The sequence below is a fragment of the Carassius gibelio genome, chromosome B22 (assembly GCF_023724105.1).
Source record: "Carassius gibelio isolate Cgi1373 ecotype wild population from Czech Republic chromosome B22, carGib1.2-hapl.c, whole genome shotgun sequence".
NCBI lineage: Eukaryota > Metazoa > Chordata > Actinopteri > Cypriniformes > Cyprinidae > Carassius > Carassius gibelio.
Genome location: NC_068417.1, coordinates 5,387,001 through 5,412,442, shown reverse-complemented (window position 1 = coordinate 5,412,442; position 25,442 = coordinate 5,387,001). Strand labels below are relative to the sequence as shown.

Here is a 25,442-nt window from a genome sequence, read left to right as displayed (position 1 = left end):
TTGTGTATTTGACCTGCTGTAGGAGCAACAAGAAACACTCATTACAACTTTCAAATGTTTGAAAACTAAAACTAACTTTACAAGTAAAATATACAGTATAGAATTACACAAGAAGTACACAATTTTGAAATCCATAGGCCTACACTTTATTGGCAGAATAACTGGTAAAGATGACACACGAGCTCAGTCTGTAGGTAGAGATGGAGGCAGCGAGAGAAAAGGTGAAGACGCTGTTTTTGGTAAAACATGAATTTGACGATTTCATTAAGTTTTGTTTTATAGAAAGCTCTTTTAAAAAGATTTTCGTGTATCTTAATTTTGATCAATGTTTTATCAATCAGTTGCCCATATTTAATAAATAAGAAGCAAATATATAGCAGACAATGTAACGAGGTGCTGGAACGATCACTTGCATTGATGTGAACTGGAGGACGCCGAAAATCAGCTTGTGCCTTACAGATTTGAGAAATATGACTACTGAAATGAAATGACTACTTTTAAATGAAAATATTCAAACCAAAATAAATAGGCTACTCTCTGATTATGTAATTCATATGAAATGTGCATTTCTCTCTGGCGTTAATGGCTTGTCTGCATCGTCAACTTCATCTTTTCAGTGACACAGAAAACACCAGTTTATTAATAAACAATTAAATGTCTCCTTGCTAATTTAGACACATTCATAATCATTACTTTAACCGCTTACCGTTTTTTCGGACTATAAGTCGCACCTGAGTATAAGTCGCATCAGTCCAAAAATACGTCATGATGAGGAAAAAAACATATACGGTAAATTGCACTGGACTATAAATCGCATTTATTTAGAACCAAGAACCAAGAGTTCACATTACCGTCTCCAGCCGCGAGAGGGCGCTCTATGTGTTCAGTGTAGACTACAGGAGCACTGAGCAGCGTAGAGCGCCCTCTGGCGGCTGGAGACGGTAATGTTTTCTCTTAGTTCATTTCTCTTGGTTCATGTCAAATTAATTTTGATAAATAAGTCGCACCTGACTATAAGTCGCAGGACCAGCCAAACTATGAAAAAAAGTGTGACTTATAGTCTGGAAAATACGGTATTTGTGGCAAGCTTTATGCGTAGACATAGACATAGAAATAGACATAGCCAGACTAGAATATTTGTGTACAAATTATGAGCTTATTGACGATTTTTCTTTTTGTATAATTCTTGACAAAATTAGAATATAATAAGTTTTTTGTTTGTTTGTTTGTTTGCACCCCTAGTTCCTACATCTATGGCCCAATGACGCTACAATGAGCATTTACTATTTTTTTAAAAAATGCGGGTCAGGAAGCGGGTCGGGTACAATATTTTCTTTTTCTTTTTTTGCGGTCCGAGTTGCGGGCAGGTTAGTTTAAAACATCGGTCAGGTGTAGGTTGTTTATACATTGACCCACGCATCACTGGTAACGGTCAGTGAGGGTGATGGGAAGATAGTTTTTAAAGGGTCATGAAACCCCAGACTACTTTTTCTGAGATTGTATCAGAGTTGTGTGTGTTGCACTTCATAGAAAACATGTTAGCATTCATTAATTTTAATTGTTTTAAACACAGTTTTGTGATGTGTCAAAGGACTATAATACTTTGATGACGTATCAGTGTCTCATAATTCTTCAGACCTGTAGCACCGAGCCCAGAATCACGCTGTGTTTCCACCGTCGGGTCAGAAACTCCTCAAAGCTTCATTAAAACACCCTTTACACGCCTCTCTGGAACAACGTCACACAACTCCATCATTTCACCAACAAAGAAGTTATCAGAAAACTAATAATAGATAAGTCACTAGAACCAGCGCGATCACAAAACAAACATGATAAAAGCAGACGTTTGTTTGCATGCTTTGTTAAAAATAATACACTATTGTGATCGCCTGAATGAGAACCTGACTCTGATTTCCTCAAGCAGTCTTACCATGTTTACTATGGTAATGTTAATGGATAGTGTGCATAGTCTTTATCTCTTATAAATATATCTTCCTTGTAAATTGACCATAATCCACATCAGATCTCAAACAGAAGTTATTTCAAACACTCGCTGCTGTCTGAAAGTGAGTTCTGAGATATTATTTTTAATGTCTTTAACTTTATGAAATGATCCTCAGCACTGATGCTCTCCAGACGCAGAGAAACTCCAGCTTCATTCATAACCTCCTCTAACCTAAACTCAGAGACCCAGTTGGCCAAAAAACCCTGGCCGTTGTCCCAGAGGAAGCCTGGACGATCAAGCCCCAGAAGTGACAGACACCAGACCGACCCTGCCTTTATGAAATTACATTTAAACATAGAAACATGCATACACATATACTTTTTAAAAAAAAAATTAGACTTCAATTTTAGTCTTCACATTTTGAATATTGGACTTGTGCAGCGAGTGAATTGGACTGTTTCATCGTTTCAACTGTTTGAGAGGCTTCTGGGCTTGGTGGGCCTGCCACTCCTATCTCAGTAACTCTTGGTAAGATTGTGGAACCATGCCTCCCAAAGGTAGTAAACAACCATCAGAGGATGATACAGTTGTAACTATGGGTGTGTTGACCCACATGATGGATCAGAAGAGAGAATTTTATAAGGAAATGTTAAAACAACAACAGGACAACTTCAAGAGCTTCATTCAAATCATTATGGATGGAAATGTGAAAAGGTTGGATGGTGTGATTAGAGATATACAAGAACTAAAAACTAGTCTGCAGTTCACACAAGGCATCATGGATGAGATGAAAGCTAAGAAGAATGACATTGACATAAAAATTAGATCATTTGAAAGCAGCATTTTAAAATCAAAGCAGGAATTGGAGGATCTGTTTGAGAAGCTGGATCACATTGAAAATCAGTTAAGGAGATCTAATCTACTAATTGATGGGATCACGGAGGAAAAAGGTGAAACAATCAGTGGATTAGAAATGAAGATTCAACAAATGCTGTCTAATAATTTGGGTCTGGATAGTTCTACAATTGAGATCGAAAGGGTCCACCGGATTGGCCAATTCCATGAGGGAAGAAAGCCAAGAAAAATTGTTGTGAAGCTTCTTAGATTGAAAGACCGACAGCGCATTCCTTTCCTCCACCAAGAAATTAAAGTGTACAAACATTTATATCAATGAAGAATTTTCTGATTTGGTGCAGCAGAGGAGACGTGAACAGCCAGCTTAAGGTATGATAAGCTTATAATTTGGCCGGCAAATGGACAAAAGCAAGCATCTGAATAACTGCTCATGACCTTTATTTAGATTCTTATCCTGATGTTTTTTTGTTTTGATCTTTTAATCTTATTAATATGACAAATTTACTTTCAAACTTGCCTAAGAAAGTTTTAGTTTTAGCTCATTTGAACATTTGTAGTCTCAGAAATAAGGTTCATGAAATTATAAACATCTGTTCCAATGGGATTAATGTATTGGCCTTATCAGAAACACACTTAGACCGCAGTTTTGATAATTCACAGCTAGCTGTTGAGGGGTACAGGCTATTTAGAAAAGATAGAAATAAAAATGGTGGGGGTGTTGCATTCTATATTAGCGAAAATATTGCAGTCACTCCAAGGGAAGATTTGATGGGCAGCGATATTAAAATGATATGGTTAGTTAAATATTCAGTTTAACAAACCCATTTTAGTGGGCTGCTGTTACCGACCTCCCAGTTAAAATGTAGATTACTTGGAAAAGACATGTGATAACATTGAGAAGGCATCTGCTCAAACCAAAGATATCTTTCTTTTGGGGGATTTCAACAATAATTGGTTTTCAAAGAAGTGTTATTTACGTAGAAAGATGATTACTATAACTAATGCTTCTAACCTTAAGCAGATTGTTACACAACCCACAATAATTTCTTTGAATGGTAAATTTGAATCAACATGCATTGACCACATTTTTACAAATGTGTATGAGTTGTGTTCACACATCATCTCAGTTGGAGTAGGATGCAGTGATCATAATTTAATCATCACAACAAAGAAAACTAAATTGCCTAAATTTGGTGCAAGGATTGTCTATCGTAGGTCTTATAAAACGTTCGATCCAAATGCGTTTGTGGAAGATGTTGAAAGGTCCTCTTGGTCGGCAGTTTGTGACGAGGAGGATGTTAATGCTTCTTTACGTATTTTTATGGATAGGTTTGTGAAAATAGTTAACAAACATGCACCAATTAGAAAAAGGTCGATAAAAAGCAATAATGCTCCTTGGTTAGATGCCGAGCTAAAATCTATAATGAGGGAAAGGGATAATGCCAAAGCTGAAACTCTAAAATCTAAAAGTGATATGGATGAAAAGTATTATTGTAAGTTGAGAAATAAAGTGACAAAGTTAAATAGATTAAAAAAGAAAATATATTTTAGCCAAAAGATTAGTAACTCATCAAATAATAGCAAGGAATTGTGGAAAGTTATAAATGAAATAATGTGTAAAAAACCAAAATGTTCTAATATGTATTTGGAAACAGCAGCAGAAATAATCACTAAACCTTTGGATATAGAAAATCATTTGAATGAATTTTTTATAAAGAAAACTGCAAATTTAAGATCTAGTATGTTATCATACCCTAAGGATTCACCTTGTAGTAATGTGAAGAACATTATGAGGAATAAATCTTGTTCATTGACATTTGGTACAGTCAAAGAGGAAATGGTTGAAAAGATGTTGCTCTCTCTCCCGGAGGAAAAAACTGCAGTTATAGGTCACTTTGATGGCAAAATTTTTAAAACTGTTGCTAATATCTTATGCAAGCCTATTAGTCACATTTTTAATAGATCTGTGATAAGTGGGGTGTGTCCGGAAATTTGGAAGCAGTCTAAAATTATACCTTTAGTGAAAGATGATAGATTAGGTCTCACTGAATCAAACTGTAGACCAATTAACATTCTACCTATATTGAGCAAAATATTTGAAAAGTTACTTTTTAATCAAATTATGCAGTACTTTATATCAAATAATATGCTTTCCAATTCACAGCATGCTTATGAGCCAGGACACTCCACTAACACTGCATTGGTACAAATGGTAGACCAGTGGCTAACTTTTAAGGATGACCAAAAGCTTGTGGGTGCTGTGCTGCTGGATTTCACAGCAGCTTTTGATGTTATTGAACATGACATTTTACTGTCTAAGCTTAAGTGCTATGGGTTTTCGCATCAGTCTGTGTCCTTGATATGCAGTTATCTCTCTGGTAGAAGTCAGCGGGTATTTTTTAACAGGAGCTTTTCTGATTGTAAGCAGTTGTCATGTGGTATTCCTCAGGGCAGCTGTTTGGGTCCATTGTTGTTTTCTGTGTTTGTCAATGATTTGTCACATGCTGTTTCAAGAGCAGATGTTGTACTGTATGCAGATGATGCTACAATGTTTTATGCATCACCTACAATAACGGACATAAGTTGTACCTTGCAGAATGAACTTAATGCCATTACAAATTGGTTAAAACTTAATAAATTAGCTCTCAATATATCTAAAACTAAATGTATAGTCTTTGGTACTAAATGTATGCTTGGCAAGCCTTGCAACTTAAATCTAATTATTGATACAGCTGTGGTAGAGCAGGTGAGTCAGACTAAATTTTTGAGTGTGAAGCTGGATAGTCAGCTCTCTTGGGCAGATCAGATTGACCATATTGTGTCTAAAATGGCCAAAGGCATTGCTTTTTCCCGGAGATGTTCAGTATATTGTCCACCATTAATTATGAAAACAGTTGTCCAATCTTTAGTTCTGTCACATCTGGGGTACTGCCCAGTAATTTGGTCCAGTGCTGCACAGGGACATCTGAAAAAATTACAAATCGTTCAGAACAGAGCCGCAAGAGTAGCCCTTGGTTGCTCTTTTCGCTCTAGTGTGGATAAAATGCATACCTGTTTGGGCTGGCTAAAGGTGGAGGACAAACTTAATATAGGTCTTCTCTGTTATATGCACAATGTTCTATTTAAAAACAATCCAAAATCTTTTGTAGATAAATTGGTTTTTAGTGGGTATTGTCACAGACATGTTACGCGTCAGGTGAGCTCAGGTGTGTTAGTGGTTCCATCTGCAAAGTCCAATTGTATGACAAGAACAGTTTTAGTTAGATCGTCATCTGCTTGGAATAAACTGGACTTAAGAACAAGGCATATATCCAACATATGTAATTTTAAGAAGACTTTAAAACAGATTATTATTAATAGTATTACACCAGTTAATTTGTGACTGTTATAGGTACTGACATTCTCAAATGTTGTATGTGTGTGAATGTGTAAATGTGGATAAATGTATACATGTGGTTATGTTATATGTAAGTTATATTTATGTTTGTTATATTTGTGTATTTTAACTGTACATGCGTTTCAGCACTTTTATGGGCCCCAGGAAGACTAGCAACCACATTGTGGAAGCTAATGGGGATCCAAATAAATAAACAAATAAATAAACTCCTGACATAAATTACTAAATAACTGTCACTGCAACAATGTTTTATCAAAACATTGGTCAAATATCGAACCAAACGCGAATAGAGCGTCAAATTTGCGTCTACTGCGTCCAATTTGCCGTTTGAACATTTTGAGATCATTTGCTTTTAATTTTCCATTTTGAAATACGCTTCACGTCAAATGCTTAAATGCACAAAAAGCACCATTCGCACTTAACGCATGTATCGCGAGAATGTAGTTGTTTTAAACTCAAATATACGGTTTATGTATAAAGACAGCGTCTATTTAAAAAAATGTGCTTCGCCGATTTCGGAGACGAGCTCCATGCAATCAGTGGGAGCTCAGTCCTCATGTATCCGCTGAGAGCAGCCTCACCTCGGCTAGGCCTTCTGACATTTGCCGCTGGCTCTGATGTCTCTTTAGTGGTTCAAGATAAAATATAATTAGTTTGGGGTAAAACGAAATGTTTCTTATCTTTGGCCTTTATTCAATTAATCTATTAATATGTTTTATATATAGGTCCTTTTTATTCCTGTCTCTATAGAAATATGAACTTTTGTCATAAAGCTCCGGCAGACTCCTCACTGACAGCATCAGTCGTTCCTCCATGTTGAATGAGTGACTCCTAGCAGGCTCCTGATTGGTTAACGCAGAGCGAATTGATGCCAAAGTTCAAATTTTTCAACTCGGGCGGCAGACGCGAATTCACGTCAAACGCTTAAATGCACAAAAAGCACCATTCGCGCTTAACGCGTGTATCGCGCAAAACGCTCAATTCGCGTCATTTGCGTGAACTAGACTCGCGTGTGAGGCGAATTTGCGTCTTCCGCGCCGCGCTAAATGCCTCATTCGCGCCCTGAGACCTCCAGACGCGCGTAAACGCGCATTTGCATTGACTTAACATTGAAATAATTTGCGCCAGACGCTCTATTCGCGTTTGGTGTGAACACAGCATTAAAACTTTCAATTGATGCACAGTTTGTCCAGATCAAGGAAGAGAGTGATATTTAACGTGCTGTGAAAGTGAAACAATAATAAACTGGGGCCGTCGGCGATGCTTGAATGCAAAGGGGTTTTAATATAGTAAATAAAACGAAATCATGAATGTTTTAATGCTATTGAATAAAAAGAAACGATCCACTCGCAAGCCGCTGCTCATCATGACAGGACCTGGATCAGTGAGCAGTAGTGATGGGTCGTTCGCGAATGAGCCGACTCTAAGAGCCGGCTCTTGTAGGTGAACGACGGGAGCTGGCTTGCATATCTGAAGAGCCGACTCTATTTAAAAAAAAAAAAATAGCCTATAGAAATTAAATCATTATGTAATAATGAAATAATGAATGCATTTTTTATTTATTTAAAATAATTGACTAATTCAAAGAACAAAAAAATACATTATATTTCGACTGTCTGATCAACCTCACATTCTGTTCCTGTCAATCATACACGACGTGTCAACCAATTATACGGCATGAGGGAGGGGCCGAGCCATCACACACACACACACACACACACACACACACACACAGTGTCAAACTCGGAGGAGAGGAGAGGAAAAACACAACATGTTTTGAAAAGAAAACAAAAGCAGGAAAATGAGTCAGAAGCACAGCAGCATTTGGAATCATTTTAATGATCATCAGCCCCTCGAAAGTAAGGCAGATTGCATTTCTGAATGCAAATCTCTCATAAAATAAAAATATGATCAGCATTGTGTGTGTATGTGTGTGTGTGTGTGTGCGTGTTCATGCTAGTTATACAAAACATAACTAGTGAGATAGTTCATGCTGACTATATAACATGCCAAAAAAGAGGGACCAGTTTAATCCTTTCAGTTATTTAGTTTTCTTTAATATGGGTTCTATTATGTTGTTCAGATTCAGATTGTATTTGTTTTGTAATGTTGTTGTTTCTATACATTCAAAAGTTGTAGTTTAAATGCAAATGTTTAATAGTATTCTTTTTTCATAACAAATCAATGCATTTTAAAGAAATTGTGAGCAATTGTGAGTATGATTTCATTTAATAATTTAATTAGAATTGTTTTCACACCTATCATAGTCAAAACATTATTGTTTTTTAAAGAGCCGTTTGTGAGCCAAAAGAGCCGGCTCACGAAAAAGAGCCGAAATGCCCATCACTAGTGAGCAGCATCTCGGGCCGATGATGTCACTTCCAGGGAGGCATGTTGTACACACCCCCGTCCCTTGACTCCGCCTCCACGTCAAAACAGTGCCACAAAGAGAGCCGTGCAGAAAAATGAAGCGCAAAGGAAAAATTGTATCGCAAGCTCAAACTAAACTGACGCAAAATAAAAGCAGCATTGCAAATAAATTAATAGATATGGCCATGGAAAACACGTATCGCAAAATCAATGCTTTCACGCGGTTTCATTTGTTTTGCAATTTTTTATTTTTGTTTGCAACACTTATTATTATTATTTTCCTCAATACTTCAATTTTCGTTTGAAAAACTTATTTTTTTTTGCATATATATATATATATATATATATATATATATATATATATATATATATATATATATATATATATATATATATATATACACAGCATTATTTTGACTCCATACCAGACTACTTTTTCTGAGATTGTATCAGAGGTGTTTGTGTTGCACATCATATGTTGATGACAATGTTAGCATCCATTAGTAATTTTGATATTTTTTGCAATATTTTTGTCTTCCAGGTCTAAAATCTACATCGTGTTGATGTCACAGTTTTGTGATGTGTCAAAGGACTATAATACTTAGATGATGTGTCAGTGTCTCATAATTATTCAGACCTGTAGCACCGAGCCCAAAATCATGCTGTGTTTCCACCGTTGGGTCAGAACCTCCACAGCGCTCTGTATCTGGAGCGGTCGAATGTGACATCTACCTGTACATATCTCTGATATGATAACAACTCAACAATTTATAAAATACTAACATTAAACTGAAAGCAGTTGTGAACAGTTCTGTTGTCACAAAAGTTGCACACCAGTAATAAGATTAGATTCAACTTTGCCACTGTGCAGAGTAAACACAGAGACAATTAAATTCAGTTAGCATCTAACCAGAAGTGCAAATGGCACTATATTTATATGCTTACATGTGTGTGTGTGTATATATATAGATTTTTTTTTAATTTTAATATAATGCTAAGTTGTAATGTTTTGGTGCTGGTTCAGGTGGGGACCAAGTATAGCTTCGATTCTACACTCTTTAAGTGCATTCACAGGATTATTTAAATGCTTCCCCTTAATTCTTTAAATGCTTAGTCAGGGGGCAGTTACAGCAGCCTTTATGTTAGATGCTAGTTTAATGATGCTATGGCATTACATGGCATACGTAAAAATGTATGTAAGCCAAGATTTAAAAAAAGAGCTTTAAAACTATTATGCATAAGCTAACATTTTGTCACCCAGGGGCCTAGCCATCATTACAGAAGTGACAGAAATGTCAAAAACAATCATTTTATGTATGCAGCCTATGTATTATCATAATTATTACCATTTATTTTATTTTTTACAATGAAATATCTTCTTTTTTATTACTTTTAATTTGCTGTAAGAACTCAAATACACTGTTCAACAATAATCATTTGTAATTGATCTTTTTTTCCTATTTTTTTTCCTGCTTTTTTCCAAATGGCAATTTTATGATTCTTTTATATAGGCTACTACATTTAATTAGCTATTATTTACATTTTCTGCACAGAATAAGGTAGAAAATATACTTTATTATAAAGTATAATAAATTATATGTCAATTAGAACTGCATCATTCATAAATTTTGTTTATTTATTGTGTTTTTTCTTCTTAAGGTTTCATCAGTTCATTCTGCTTTTATTCTGTTTAGCTGCAGATAAAGCCTGGCACGTCTATGAGAGAGAGATCATTTCTCTTTCAGTGTGAAAAATTCTTTATCTCATTTTCACAAAATAAACTGCTATAACTTCTCCTCTCCATCAGTAAATGATGATCCTGAGAGAAAACTCGCCAGATGACTGGTTCTAAAGCAACAAACATTACTTTCATGAATCTGATTATCAGATAAACCTCGCGCTCTTATTTCAAGGTTGTTGTTAATGCTGTGATTATTTTAACAGTTTCCTTCGTACATTCGGTTCATCAACATTGTTGCGTCAGAGACCAACGGAGCGTGAGCGCAACCCTGAGACAGTCTCAAGCGGTAAACAGTGGAGCGCGTGAAGGAGAGAAGCGGACGCGAACACTGTTCAAGGTCAACATTAATTTGTGCTTGTAATTTAATGTGTATATATTTTGAAAGCATCGAATCGCTATAGAAATCACGATTCGTTCATTTCTTAGCGTTTTAAATCAATTACTGTCTGAAATAGTTGATTCACGATTCAAAAATCATGTTCAATGATCGATGCATATACATCATCAGGGTTTGTAATCGATGCATCGAGAAAACGAGTGAATCGTTACACCCCTAGTGTGAAGACATCAGCTAGCTGTTCTGTGCAGACCCCACTATGAATTTCTTCTTTCAGACAAATATAATCAGAGTTATATTAAACATTTCCTGGCTCTTCCAAGCTATATAACGTGGTGCCGGACTCAAATGAGAATTAAAATAGAGGACTGTAACATTACTAGTCATGTAACATGTGAAATGATGTAAGATACTCACTTCAGTGTGTTGAGTGTACAGTGTTTATCCTGAAGTAGAGCAGAGATCTGATTCACTCCTGTGTCTCCTAGTTTACGTTCACTCAGATTCAGCTCTCTCAGGAGTAACAGGTTTTTACCCACAATTCCAGTCACATACTGACAGCCTTCATCTGCAGCAGGACCCAAAAACCTGCAGAAGAGAAGATGAAGCTGGAATCAATTCAATGTGCATTGCATCACAAAACATTTAAAGATTATCAAACATTGTTTGTAACCAAAAGCTCTAGTTCGAGTTTAAACAGCTGAACATTTTAAATATACAAATCATTATTCAGAAATATTTCAAAGTAAATTTAAAAGAAACTTTGATCTTTTGATGCCGGCTCTTCCTATTATTATGTAGCAGAATTCACCAAACACTGGATGCTGATCCACTAACAGGAACATGATCTGGGTTCAGATAATCTCTGGATTAGGGGTGGGTATGAAAGTGACTAGCGGTATTATGTTGTTCCATGATATGGATTTTGCTATACTGTGGATACAGTTATATATTCATGAATTAAAATTTTGCATTTATATAGTTTTGTTCAATTTCATACACTTTGCAAATTTGAACACAACTGATGATAAAGAGTCAAGGTTGAATGTTTTTGTCCTCCGTGTGCTACACAGGCATTAGTAATAAAACGCAGAGCATCGTAACAGACCAAACTAATAAAGCACAGATCACCTGCTCCAGTGGTTCCCAAACTGAGGGACAGTGTACAGTCAGCAGATTATTTTACAAAATAAACCTCTGCAGGGTGATGAAGACTACACTGTATAATTTCACCGCTTATGTGGCCACTTGCCTGATAAGTAAATAATTGAACACAAAATATTAATCTGACCTATTTTAATGACTCAGCATTAACGCTCAGTTATCAGTTGTAGCGGTTGTGGTTGTATCAATAACAGACCACTAGATGAAGTGATTGATGAATCAGAGTTGTATTGCAGGGAGTCATGTAGAAATATAAATGAATGATGCATGCTTCTGCTCTAAGCATCTACACCAGACGCGAGCAGCTCGATTTGACAAAAGCAAACAGAGCTCATTGATGTTTTCTGTTGTGGATGTGACGAGACAAATCCATGACAGTAAACTGATGCTCGTTCTATTTCTGAGGAAGCCCAGCGCTCTGACACAAAGAAGACTTTAAAAAATATTAAGCAGCACAAATATTTACAACATTGACAATAATCAGAAATGGTTCCTGAGCAGAAAATCTTCATATTAGAATGATTTCTGAAGGATCATGTGACACTGAAGACTGGAGGAATGATGCTGAAAAAGCAGCTTTGATTACAGGAATACGGTAGCCCATATGTTAAAACATCCAAATAGATCATTTAAATTGACAATATTTCACAATATTATCACAATCACTGTACTTTAGTTTTAATTTTAAAAAAAAATGTAGCCCTGGTGAGCATATGAGACTTAAAAAAAAAAAAGAAAAAAAAAAAAGAAGGGGGTTTGGGCCTACTAAAGGGGGGGTCACAAAAAGTTTGGGTCCAGCAAAAGAGGCATTGGATGAGATGCGGAAGAAATAATCCTTCTCACAACAGTGATTTAAGTACAAAAACCAGATGAATCCCTTTAAATCTATCATCTGATTGATGTCTTTAGGTGTGGCATCCGCAGTATAAGCTAAATAATTGACTCGAGGCCGTTAAATTATTAGAAAAATATAATATAAATAACTCAAATGTGTATCATTTAAATGGTAAATGGACTGCATTTATATAGCGCTTTCAACAGACCACATGGCCATCCAAAGCGCTTTACAATTTGCCTCACATTCACCCATTCACACACACATTCACACACCGACTGCAGTGTCAGCCATTCAAGGCGCCATCCAGCTGGGGTTAGGTGTCTTGTTCAAGGACACCTCGACACTTGGTCAGGTGGAGCCGGGGATTGAACCATCAACCTTCCGGTTTGTAGACAACCTACATGAACCACTGAGCCACTGCTGCATATTCATTATTATTTCATCAGGTCTCACCTCAGTGTCTTGAGTTGACAGTTTGGATCCTGTAGTAAAAAATGTAGCCCTGGTGAGCATATGAGACTTAAAAAAAAAAGAAAAAAAAAAGAGGGTGGTGGGGCCTACTAAAGGGGGGGGGGGGGGGGGGTCACAAAAAGTTTGGGAACCACTGGACAACTCAAACACAAAATATTTCATTTAATTTAATTCATACAGACCTACCTTATGTTGCACATTTGCACTTTTTGAGTAAAACAATGGCACAATAAAAAATACTTTTCAGTTCTATCTCCAATCCCTAATTTTTTCTAGTTATTTAAAGTTAAAATATTTTGCCATGAATTTTTTTTTTTCATATCACAATATAATATCGATATCTCCTGGACAGTGTAAAATATTGTGATATGAATTTTAGCTCATTTCGCCCACCACTACTCTGGATAGTTTTATTTAACTGATGTCTGTGTTGATGCAACAGTAATTCTTCTCATTATGAGAGAAACTGCAGGTTCAGACAGGTGTGTGTGTGTGTGTGTGTGTGTGTGTGTGTGTGTGTGTGTGTGTGTGTTATCACTGATCCTCTCCTGACACACATCACATGTTTGTAGTCCGTGATAGATCTGCTGTAGTAGATCTACAGTGTTGTGAATCTGAGCTTGATGGAAATTAATGTACAGTGCATTCAGTAACATTTAAACAATCAGGTTAATAAATCACACTGAATATTTATTCATGAGAAATGTCCACAATAACACAATCATAAATGTTAACTATCGAGGCACCAAACTACTGAACACCGGAACACATCTAGTGACCCTAAATGTCTGATTAACCTGTAACTTTTAACACAACTAAACTGTGCTGACATTTATCATCAAAACAACAGCAGCTGCAGCATCTGATCTTTCATGTTTGATTATTTTCAACAACAAATTGTGTACCTACTGAATAAGTGTAATAATATAATATAATTTATACTAGAGGGCCACTGAATGCTTGAATCTGATTGGCTGACAAACATTATTTTCTGGGAAACGCACGGTGAACATAGTTCCAGGCAGCTCTCTTGACCTCATTACAGTTCATATCACTTCACATATAGTAAAGCTGTTATAACAGAAGTTACAGGACTAACAAAAACAACAACATGACAGATGATTTTCTGAAAGTAAACACACATGACATTTCCATAGGTGTGATTGGCAAAGGACAAAAAAGCAGGAAACTATATGGTGCACTTACCATGACGCGGCGACATGCTTTATTATAGACTTCTATGATTGCTAATCCACAACACATGACGATTATTAGGTTGAACGTTCAGAATACGATTCCATAGGTTATATTTCAGCATGAATTTCGCGAATTGGCAGCGACTCTTAAATAGCACGTAGAACGCGTTCATGTCAAGTACATTTTTGGGGAAAATCGCATGGAATTGCGGTGAGAGTTTGTAACCTTGTACATTGTGAGCGCTCTTACATTTACATTTATTCATTTAGCAGACGCTTTTATCCAAAGCGACTTACAGCTGAAGACAGTGGAAGCAATCAAAAACAACAAAAAGAGCAATGATATATAAGTGCTATAAAAAGTCATATAAGATACATCGTTATCAGGAAACTCGACCCAGATCAGTTTTAAGCATTCATTAAAGTGAATCGGTTCAAAGCAGGGGCTGCTCTATTATGTCAAAAATCATAATCACAAATATTTTGGTCAATATTGTAATTACTATTATTTAACATGATCATGATCATTATTTAACATGATCATTGGTCATCATATGACCAAAACTTTATATGAGTGATTTATTTAAAGATAGTGATACATATCAAATATGAATTTCCTGTAAATAAGGCTGCTACAATCATTATATCTGCACTGGTTACTTCACTGGTTTGCACTCTATCTACCATGTGCTGCTTTACTTATCTTTCTTTTTACATGACCTTTTTATATAGTTGTACTTTATATTTTATTATCTGTGTTTAATGTTCTACTGTTAGTGTTATCTGTATGCACCGGGGATCTGAGAGCAACACAATTTCAATTTTCTGTATGTATGTACTGTACATGTGGAAGAATTGACAATTAAGCAGACTTGACTTGTTATGACATCTACATTGTAGAGACCAGCAGAATTTCAAACAAACAAAAAGTTCTCAAAATTATTGAAAATAATTTAACTGTCAGTAATAAAAAAGCAAAGGAACAAATACAAAAGAATAAAGAAAAAAAAATCAGTTTAAGTTTGGCTTTAGTTTTGTATTTATTGCATTTTATATGAAAAGGTTCATGTAGTGTTGTACACCCTACTGCAGAAATTAATAATTACATGTAAAATAAAATATAGCCCGCTGTCACTTTAAGAGCCGCACGGATCCAAATTACTGTTACACGCGTATTTTTATTCTCAACTCTTTACATTCATTACATGACCGACGAATGTATACATGAATAATCACCAAGCGCAGCATTTTGAAACATTCTTGCATGTACTTGACCGTTTAGGCGCACACCTTGAGCTAAAAGATGATTTTAAATGTCCGTGTTTGGTTCTGTCTCTGAGCGCTTATCTCTTCCTGAGGAGCAGTGCAAGTTCTCTTCCACGCTTTTAAAAACATGAATAAATATACTTCGATAATTCAAGCACGTCCCATTTTGCAAATGTCACGTTACATGATTTTACTGATTTTCACGGGAAATTGGTCTTTTATGGAGGAACGAAAGCGCAGCGCTACAAAAGGGGGAGGAATGGGGCGCAATAATCGTTTTATCTCGATTATTGGATTTTCATAATCGTTGAAGGCCAAAATTGAAATCAAATCATTTTTTTTTCGATTAATTGCACAGCCCTAGTTCAAAGGATTCATCAGTCCGCAAATCGGACATGTCATTAGTGGACAGATAATGCTCATATGCTCCGCAAATATAACGTTACCCCCACATATATTTTTAGGTTGCACAGATTACATTTTTTAGAAGCATATGCGACAAAAATATTGGCAATTTCGAGCCTTATAGAAGCTGCAAAGCTTTCTAGCTAGAAGTAACGTTAAGCCATAACCAACATGGCGTTACTTTGCTAAGTTAGCTCAGAATCGTTTAACATTAATGTTATGGAATCATGACAAAAGTGATCAATAGATTGGTTAAATTTTACTAGAACTGCATATACAAATGAAAGACAATATATTGGATTTGCTTAGCTGAATCATCCGTGTTCACTGTCTTCGTCAGTCAACTGAAGCTGTTCATGTGAGTAGACGGTTGGGCACGTGCACATTCATAATGGTGCGCATACACTTAGAACTTCAATCGTGACAAATGATTCGACTACTTGCGGAGTGACACGACGACATGAATCAGAGGCACAAAAAAACGTTGACAGCAGTGAGCGGTCATTATGTTTACCAATACCCGACACATCGCAACCCATTTTTTTTGCATGATTTACGAGAGCATCATTTTCAGGTCGGAAAAGCCGGATTTCTGCATTTTTCCGGAAGAATCACACCCCTGATTTCTCATTAGCGAGGTAATAACAGCTGTTTAGAGACACTGCTGCAGAAGACTGTTGAGAGACACACAGAGGAAGCCTAATTCACACAAGCTCTCTCTCTCTCTCTCCCTCTCTATCTCTCTCTCTCTGTGCGTCTCTGTCTCTCTCCCTCTCTTTTTAATAACTTCATTAATAACTGCATTAGAATGCTATCAAAGGCTCAAGCCTCCATTACCAGCTTTAAAATCATGTTTTGGATCCAGCAAAAGAGGCATTGGATGATATGCGGAAGAAATAATCCTACTCACAACAGTGATTTAAGTACAAAAACCAGATGAATCCCTTTAAATCTATCATCTGATTGATGTCTTTAGGTCTGGCAACCGCAGTATAAGCTAAATAATTGACTCGAGGCCGTTAAATTATTAGAAAAATATAATATAAAATATAATATAAATAACTCTGTGTATCATTTATTCAACATTATTTCATCAGGTCTCACCTCAGTGTCTTGAGCTGACAGTTTGTATCCTGTAGTAAATCACTGAGCTGCTTCACTCCTGATTCTCCAGGATCATTTCCTGTGAGATCCAGCTCTATCAGGTGTGAAGGGTTTGATCTCAGAGCTGAAGACAGAGCTTTATAACCTTCTTCACTGATACTGCAGTCTGAAAGTCTATTAGAAAGAGATGTTATTCTTCATTATAACACAGCTTGTCACACAAGTACATGTTCTAGAATGAAGAAAATAAAAAGATGCACTACAGAAATCTTTGCCTGAATTGACTCTTTTCACAGTAAAGCTGGGTAGTTATATATTGGTGAACATAAACTACAATTCTTGCATTTTCATTTCCCACAATTATAACCTTCAGTTGCAATCAAAATTACTCAGTCCCTCAGAGACTGCAGTACTTTACCAATACAAGCTTTTTTGAAGATCCAGGATAAAATAAAAAAATGCTGATGCATATTAAAAAAGAGATATTGTCAATATAATGTAACATTTGAGTTATAAGATTTTATAATAACAAAATTATGTAACTTTATTATAACCTTCTTCAGTGAATCTGCAATCTGAAAGTCTTCAGAAAGACTAAATAAAACACATTAAAAACATTTATTACACCATTAGGATATTAACATTTCCCATCATCTCCAAAAATCAATCTGTTTGTCAATATTTTATAAATGCATCTACACCAACACAAAAATTTCACATTACTGACCCATTCCTTGTGACACAGCACCAGTTTACAGACCAGCTGGAGCTTTACATTGATTCATGTTTAGATTAGCCAAATTCAGACCTGAGTATCTGTAGTGTCTGTGAATTTCTCAGCAGACTGGATATTTCTCTCACTCCAGAGTCTCCTATTTGATTCCTGCTCAGATCCAGCTCTCTGAGGTTTGAATTAAACGCTGATGCCAGAGCAGCACAACCTTCATCTGTAACACTGATGCAGTTTAACCTGTAGAAGAGAGAACTAATTAACATATACAATTACACAAATAGCTGCTTTAGCTACTAATTTTAGCTACTAATCCCATTTCTGACACATACTTTGTGGGGAAGTCGTGGCCTAGTGGTTAGAGAGTTTGTTTCCTAACCCTAGGGTTGTGGGTTTGAGTCTCAAGCCGGCAATGCCATGACCGAGGAGCCTTTGAGCAAGGCACTGAACCCCCAACTGCTCCCCGGACGCCACAGCATAAATGATGCCCACTGCTCCGGGTGTGTGTTTACAGTGTGTGTGTGTGTGTGTGCGCGCACTTTGGATGGGTTAAATGCAGAACATGGATTCTGAGTATGGGTCACCATACTTGGGTGTATGTCACGTCACTTTTATCCACCAATATGAGATTTGCATGATAATCACACTGTGAAATTATTATTTTAATTTGCTATTACAATATTTTGTATTTTAAAGTACAGTACTTAAGCCTAAACCATACTTACAATGCTGTCCTAATTTCTTTACATTCAAATGTAAGGCTTTTATTTTAGTGGAAAAGTGAACAGTGAACTTATGTTTGTGTTTAGTTCACAACAGGTTTATAAACACTTTGTTGTACAAATCTGATTAAATCTGTTAACATCATCTGCCAAAAAATATGGAAATTACAGGAGCGTACAATTTAGCGAACCTTCCAAATTCACGTTATGACCAAAAAATAGCATTTCTTTTAAATGAACTGCAATTCAGAACTTCTACTAGCCACAACAAAAATATCAGAAATAGATCAAGAGATTTAAGACATAAAATTACCAAAACCACATCTTAGATTAAAATACATTTCATATTAAATATTATTCTGAATTATTGAATGCTTTCAGTTTTACGACTTTTTGTTTGGAGATACAAATAAACAGAATAAAAACAATTCTTAATTACTTTCTTATAAAACAGCATTTATTTAGTTTTTATTTCCAAATATAGCTCAGTCCAAAATGAATATTTAGTGGTAAACATGTTAAAGATTACTGGAGAGGCTGTCAATTGATAAAGTGATCAGCTGTTTCCTCACAAACATCTGTGTACTGAACTCCACTGTAATCCTTTAAAAAAGCCAAATCAAGGCCTTGTCTCCGGGAGCTCCAGAGACAAGCGCTGCGACTCAGACATCTTACAGACGTTACACACCGGATGTGTCATCAGAACATGAAGGCTGACTTCTTCAGTGATCTTCAGAACATAATGAAAATAGCATTGTGACTGAAGGATAGAATCTGAAGCCAATGATAAGATATGCACGTTTTTTTTCTTCTATATTTTGTCAGTAATGCCACGTCAGACAATTATTTATACACACCGTATTTCTGATTCTACTATAAATATTTAAATACCCTAAAACATTTGATTTGTTTAAAACTATAGACTGCTTTGGCCAGTGGAAAAGAGATCCACTCTATTCTAAAAAGATTCTCTGAGAAGTATTTCATACAATTTTGTTTTTACATTAATTTTGATGCATTTATTTGAAAACAAGACCAAGACAATGCATGATTTTTAGCAATGTAAAGTACTATACAAATAGCACTTTTAGTAAGCATGTCATATTTTCCTATAAAGTCTTGTACCTTTGACGGTGTTAAACATGTTCATACGCATGGTTTTATAAATCTGAAAACTTTTGTGTGTATGCCAAATCTAGCTTTGTGCGTAAGTACATTTTAAGGATGAAATCTAAAGAAAGTTTTATACATGAGGCCCCTGGCTTTTTTTCTTTTTTCTTTCTCAGAATTACCAAACTCACAGTTGTTTAGGTAAACCAAGTTATAAAGTCTGAACTTAGGAGATATAAACTTGGATTTACAAGAAGAACTGTGAGATAAAATAGGTAGGCTAAATGTAATGTAAAGTGTTATTGGTTTAAATAGTATTTCATTCTTTAACTGCAAGTCTAATACAATGTCCCCTATGTGAATATTATAAATTAAATTAAATTAAATTAAAATTAAAATATTATTTATATTATTAATATTAATTAATATTATTAATATTATTATATAGACCTATTGTTAAAAATGCAACTTATGCTTTAAAAGTAGGGTAATCACAGAAGGTTTCATCCATAGTTAGTCCATTTAAACGTCTGCATTTAGCTTCAAATGGCATCTTTGATTATTACATTATTATTATACACAGGGCCGCATTAAGACTATAAGGGGCGCCTGGGCTTTACCTCTTGAGGGGCCCTTCCAGGGCTCGACAATAAGGACTGCCTGCTGTAGGGTGTGCGTTATATGTAGTCTATGATATCGCAATTGTTGATTTAACGATCTGATATTATCGAGTATGCAAAAACACACCCATTCTGTGCACGCATGCACTACGTGACGTAGTCTAGTAGGTTAGACTTGTGCATGTGATTTAGTCTTAATGCCTCAGAATTCAAATATGCCCCTGTATATATTTCATATTTATATAATTTAATATCCATGTTAACCAATATTACACATAGAATGCTGGTTTTCTCCAAATATTAGCATGATTACAAATGTGATGATTTTATTCAGCATACAGTTTAATAAACAAGAACTTAATATCAAGTGACTTACATTTTAGACACCAAATCGTCTGTTTCGCTGTATTTCGCCAATGAAAATGGTTCCAAAGTCCACAGAATTGTTTTGCGTCTCTGAGCAACACTTCCTCAGTGAATCAGCCGCTTGAATGAATCGGTTGAATCTCAATGATTTGCTCATTAACAGTGATTCGCTGACACCTACTAGCGGGTTTAATTTCAGGTTTAAAGTGTCTTCATTTTTTTTTTATAATTTCACAGTATTTAACGTTTTATATTTTCAACATTAAAAACATTTTTATGCATCTGTAACTGCTCTTGACTGATAAATTTTTAATAAAGTTTTAATAAAAATCTATTCTATAGTTATACATTAGATTACAACTTCTGTACCTGAAAATCACTTGTTTAAACCTACATGAAAAACTTGAAAAGCACCATTTATTTCATTTATGTTTTTTCTGTTGTATTTATTTGTGCTATTACTCGTAATTTGATTATTTGTAACTATTTTATTACTTACTGTTTATTTGTCTAACAATATTTAAAATACAAGTTAATCTAGTAGCTTTTTCTGTCATTAACCTATTATATTATTGAGGTTAAATGTAACAAAGACAATGAAAACAATATCTATGCTTATTTTATAGGCCCATTTTCTTGTCTTTTACTTTTATTAATTTTTTGTTGTGGGGCCAGTGAAAATTTTGTTTGGGCAAGTAAAAATTTGAATCACTGGCCCGACCGGGGTTGAGCCCTGCCTTCATCCATAGAAAAGTTATGGTTCCACCCCTTTTACTGTTAGTCCGTTTGTATCTATTACACGATACCCCACCAGGTGGCAACAAGTGACTGTTAAAAATGCATTTTTTCATGGAATCATTCTCAATTTAACTCACTCTTCTTAATCACAAATCCTTTTATTTTAGGTGAATAAGTGGTATTAAAAACATCCAAATCTATAGTATACACTTCCATAATGTATTTAAAGACACCATGAATAGGAACTAAAATGTGCTTTTAATATACTTTTTTTTTTTAAATACAGAGACAGTATATTAAAAACACATTTTAGTTCATATTCAAGGTGTCTCAAAATAGTAGTTGAGTATACTTAGATGTTCTTAAGATTATCGTAGGAAGTACTAAAGAAGAATTTTAGTATATAAAGAAAAGAAAGTAAAGAGTATAAAGTGCACAAAAAAATAGAACTTTAAGTACATTATGGAAGTGTACTTTTTCACTTGGGTATCACTATCAAGGAGTTAATTATTTTGATAGACTATCATATCTAGCTACTGCTGCCAGCCTGCTAGTATATCACAACCAACCTGTAAATGGCGTTAAAATATGATGTTAGTTTCGGGATTTTTTTTTAACAAACTGTTCTGATGTTCTACTTTATCTTGTGCTGTTTTTCTTTTTTGCAAACCACTTTCGTATTTATGGCACGTCACATTAGATTAGCTATTAGTTATTGTCATCATTAGAATAGGCGGCAATTATCTTATAAAGAATTCAACGTAAGTATGTCACGTGAGTTCGATACAGGCCAATAACTGAATGCTTTCAGACAATGATGAATTTTATTGGATTTCAAACAATTAATGCCCACTGTGACTGATGACTGCAGGGTTCATTGAGTGAGAGGGTTTGACTGACTCTTCTCGAGCAGGACTTGCAACGCCCGCAAGTGCATTCAAAGCAACGCGATAAAGCATAATTTTAAAGGGACAGCCAACGAATTATAAAATCCAATTACAATATTTTCCGGCATCATCGGGGCCCACCCCAAGCCCGGGGCCCTGGGCTTAAAGGTCCCGTTTTACGCGCTTTTTTGAAACTTTGATTGGGTTTACAATGTGCAAAATAACATGTGTTCATGTTTCGCGTGTAAAAAAAAAAACAGTATTTTTCACACAATTCACCTATCTGTATACCGCTGTCATATAAATGTGCTGATGACTTCCTTGTTCTATAAAGTCCCTCCTTCAGAAATACGTAACGAGTTCTGATTGGGCCAGCGGTTCCTGTGAGATGTATTTATAGTCACAGGAGCGTTTTTACTGATGAGATGCGCATGAAGAGCGCATTCGTTTTTTTGCACAGCCCTAACATCAAGTTAACAAAGCTAAACAGCGTTGCCCTTTGTGTAACAAGTTACAGAAACTGTTAAACGAACCAACTTAATAAAGTACACTTACCGGTTGTGGTACATAAACAACACCTTCTCCAGACAAAGAGGGAACTTCTCCATCTTTCAGGAATAATCTTTGTGCGAATCCGGCATTAAACTGATTGAGATTGAGGAAGTTGTCCTCAGCAAGCTGTCCTCAGCAAAATGTGCTGCACATAGTTTTACATGTTTTTTAGTTTTTTTTTTTTTTTTTGTTTAAAGCACTATATAAATAAAGGTGATTGATTACACGTGGATTATAATTTTCGGAAACCGAGTTAAACATAAATTGTAACCATTAATCTCCAAGTACAGCGTCCCTGGGAAGCCCAAACAAAGATGATTGGACTCCGAGATGAAAATAACAGCGTTTCAACGACATGGCGATAAACACAAACAGCTCTTCCTTCTTCTCCGTCGGAGCGCAACAAGGCCACGCCCCCCGTTTGTGAATTCATGTGGGCGGTGGTTAGTCAAAAAAATTGTTTTAGTGACGTCATTACTGCAGGAACTAGAGGGATGTAGTCCAAACGGGTCGTTTTTTGTAGGCGAATTCTGTTCCATAAAATATCTCGCTTGGCATTGAACTTTGAGCTTTAGAATTTTACAGATATTATTTATACTCTAACAACAACATTACACACTAACTAAAGTTTAAAACATGGGAACTTCATGAAGAAGGGGACCTTTAAGCCAGGGCTCAACCCTATAGCAAACTAATCGAAAAATACATTGGCATCATCTGCATTAAAGAGAAATTAATTACTTCATATGATGTTTAAGTGAATAAAATAGCCTTGACAGTCGATTTCCACAACTGTTGACTTTATTCTCTCTCACTGGTGTGGGTGTGTGTGTGTGTGTGTGTGTGTGTGTGTAGATGATGCAGGATTGCTGGGTTGCTGGCTTTTTGCAACAAAACCCACTACTAGCACAATTAGGTTTCAAGGGGAATTCCCCAGTAAAAATTTCATTCTGGGGGTAAAATACACATTTTGCTGTGGGGTTTCTCCGGTAAAAATTACATTCATATCATGCTATTGGTGTCACTTCAATACACAGAAACAGTGATAGGTAGCCCAGTTCCTCATGAAAACCACAAACTCGGCAACACTGAGGTGATGTAAAAGAGGAAAGCAGGCATTTGGATCAAAGCACTGTGAGGCAAAGGTGGGGGAGGCTCAAAACATTTATAAACTTAAAACACATTCATACCCAGTTTGCATTGTTTTACTACTTACAAGGTTAAAGTATAAAACTTATTTACAATACACATCATGCTGTTTAATCATATTTTTAGAGGGGACAACCAGGGATTGGGCAGCATATGCAGCAGTGCCCAGGGAGCAGTTGGGGGTTCAGATCTTGTTCAGGTGTCTCATCTCAGTCGTGGTATTGAGGGTGGAAGAGAGCGCTGGTTATTCACTCACCCTACAGACAATTCCTGCCGGACCTTAGACTTGAACCTGCAAACTTTGGGTTACAAGTCCAACTCTCTAACCGTTAGGCCATGACTGCCCCCCAGTACATTTTTTAATGGGAAACTTTGCGAGTTGTGTTGTAGTTAATAGCCACTGACAGATTTTGAGTGATGCCACCAGTGTTTGAACGCACATCAAATACAATAGATATAAATTTTAAAGACAGTGCTTCTTCTCCAGTGAGCTGATGCTTAATTTTGGAGGTTACTGGTTGAAGAACCAAATTTATTAAAACTAACTCATGATCTGCTCACATGTAATTGCACTTCGCTCTTAAGCATGTGTTTTTAATTAAAATGCAGCCTTTTGTGACCACAATAACTGGCATCACAATGTCAAGCATATTTAGATTAATTGTGCAGTCCTGATAAGTTTAAAATATTTTCAAATCTATGAAACTGTGGTGGGTCACTAGACTCTGGATAATTAATGAGATAAACTTAAAATACTTACTTCAGCTTTTCCAGTCTACACTGTACATTTTCAAACAGAGTCAAGATGATCTTCATTCCTGTATTTCCTAGTTTATTCTCACTCAGATCCAGCTCTGTCAGATTTGAAGGGTTTGAATTTAGAGCTGCAGCCAGAACATGACAACCTCCTTCTGTGATACAGTTGTTCTTCAGACTGCATAAAGAGAAAACACTTCAGTTTTAATCTGAATATTTACTAGTATGTTTTAGCTGACAGATGACATATACTGGTGATGATGATGATAGTCATATAAAAAAAGTCACATATGGTTTTTTCAGTCAGCAATCTCTTATACAAGACACATAAAGCAAGAATTAAAAAGTGTCCTTGTAACAATGGGAAAAAAACATATGTCAGTGTGTTGAGTTTACGGTGTTATTTCATTTCAGAAATAAATAACATCTGATTCTGAAACACTGTGAAAGGGATGGACATACAAACTGTTTTAATTAAATATTCTTCATAAATAAATTGCATGCATATGTTATTAAGATGTTATTCTTCCTTATAACACAGATTGTCACACAAGTACATGTCCTAGAGTGAAGAAAATAAAAAGATGCACTATAGGAATTTGACCTGAGTGGACTCTTTTCACAGTAAAGCTGGGTAAAGTTATATATTGGTGAACGCAAACTACAACAAATGCAATTTTTATTTTTTGCAGTTTTAATTTTCCACAATTATAACCTGCAGCT

The 25,442-nt window shown here is 35.7% G+C and overlaps 1 protein-coding gene across 1 annotated transcript in view; it reads right to left on the bottom strand.

The window, feature by feature from the left end:
* The window catches only part of LOC127987694 (uncharacterized), a 2,462,016-nt gene that overhangs the window by 1,509,904 nt on the left and 926,670 nt on the right, over positions 1-25,442 (bottom strand). The window contains exons 83-86 of the mRNA XM_052590053.1: positions 24,724-24,897; positions 17,898-18,059; positions 17,090-17,263; positions 11,063-11,233 (exon numbers count right to left, since the gene is read on the bottom strand). Coding sequence (XP_052446013.1) covers positions 11,063-11,233; positions 17,090-17,263; positions 17,898-18,059; positions 24,724-24,897 — 681 coding nt within the window. The remainder of the gene's footprint in view (positions 1-11,062; positions 11,234-17,089; positions 17,264-17,897; positions 18,060-24,723; positions 24,898-25,442) is intronic.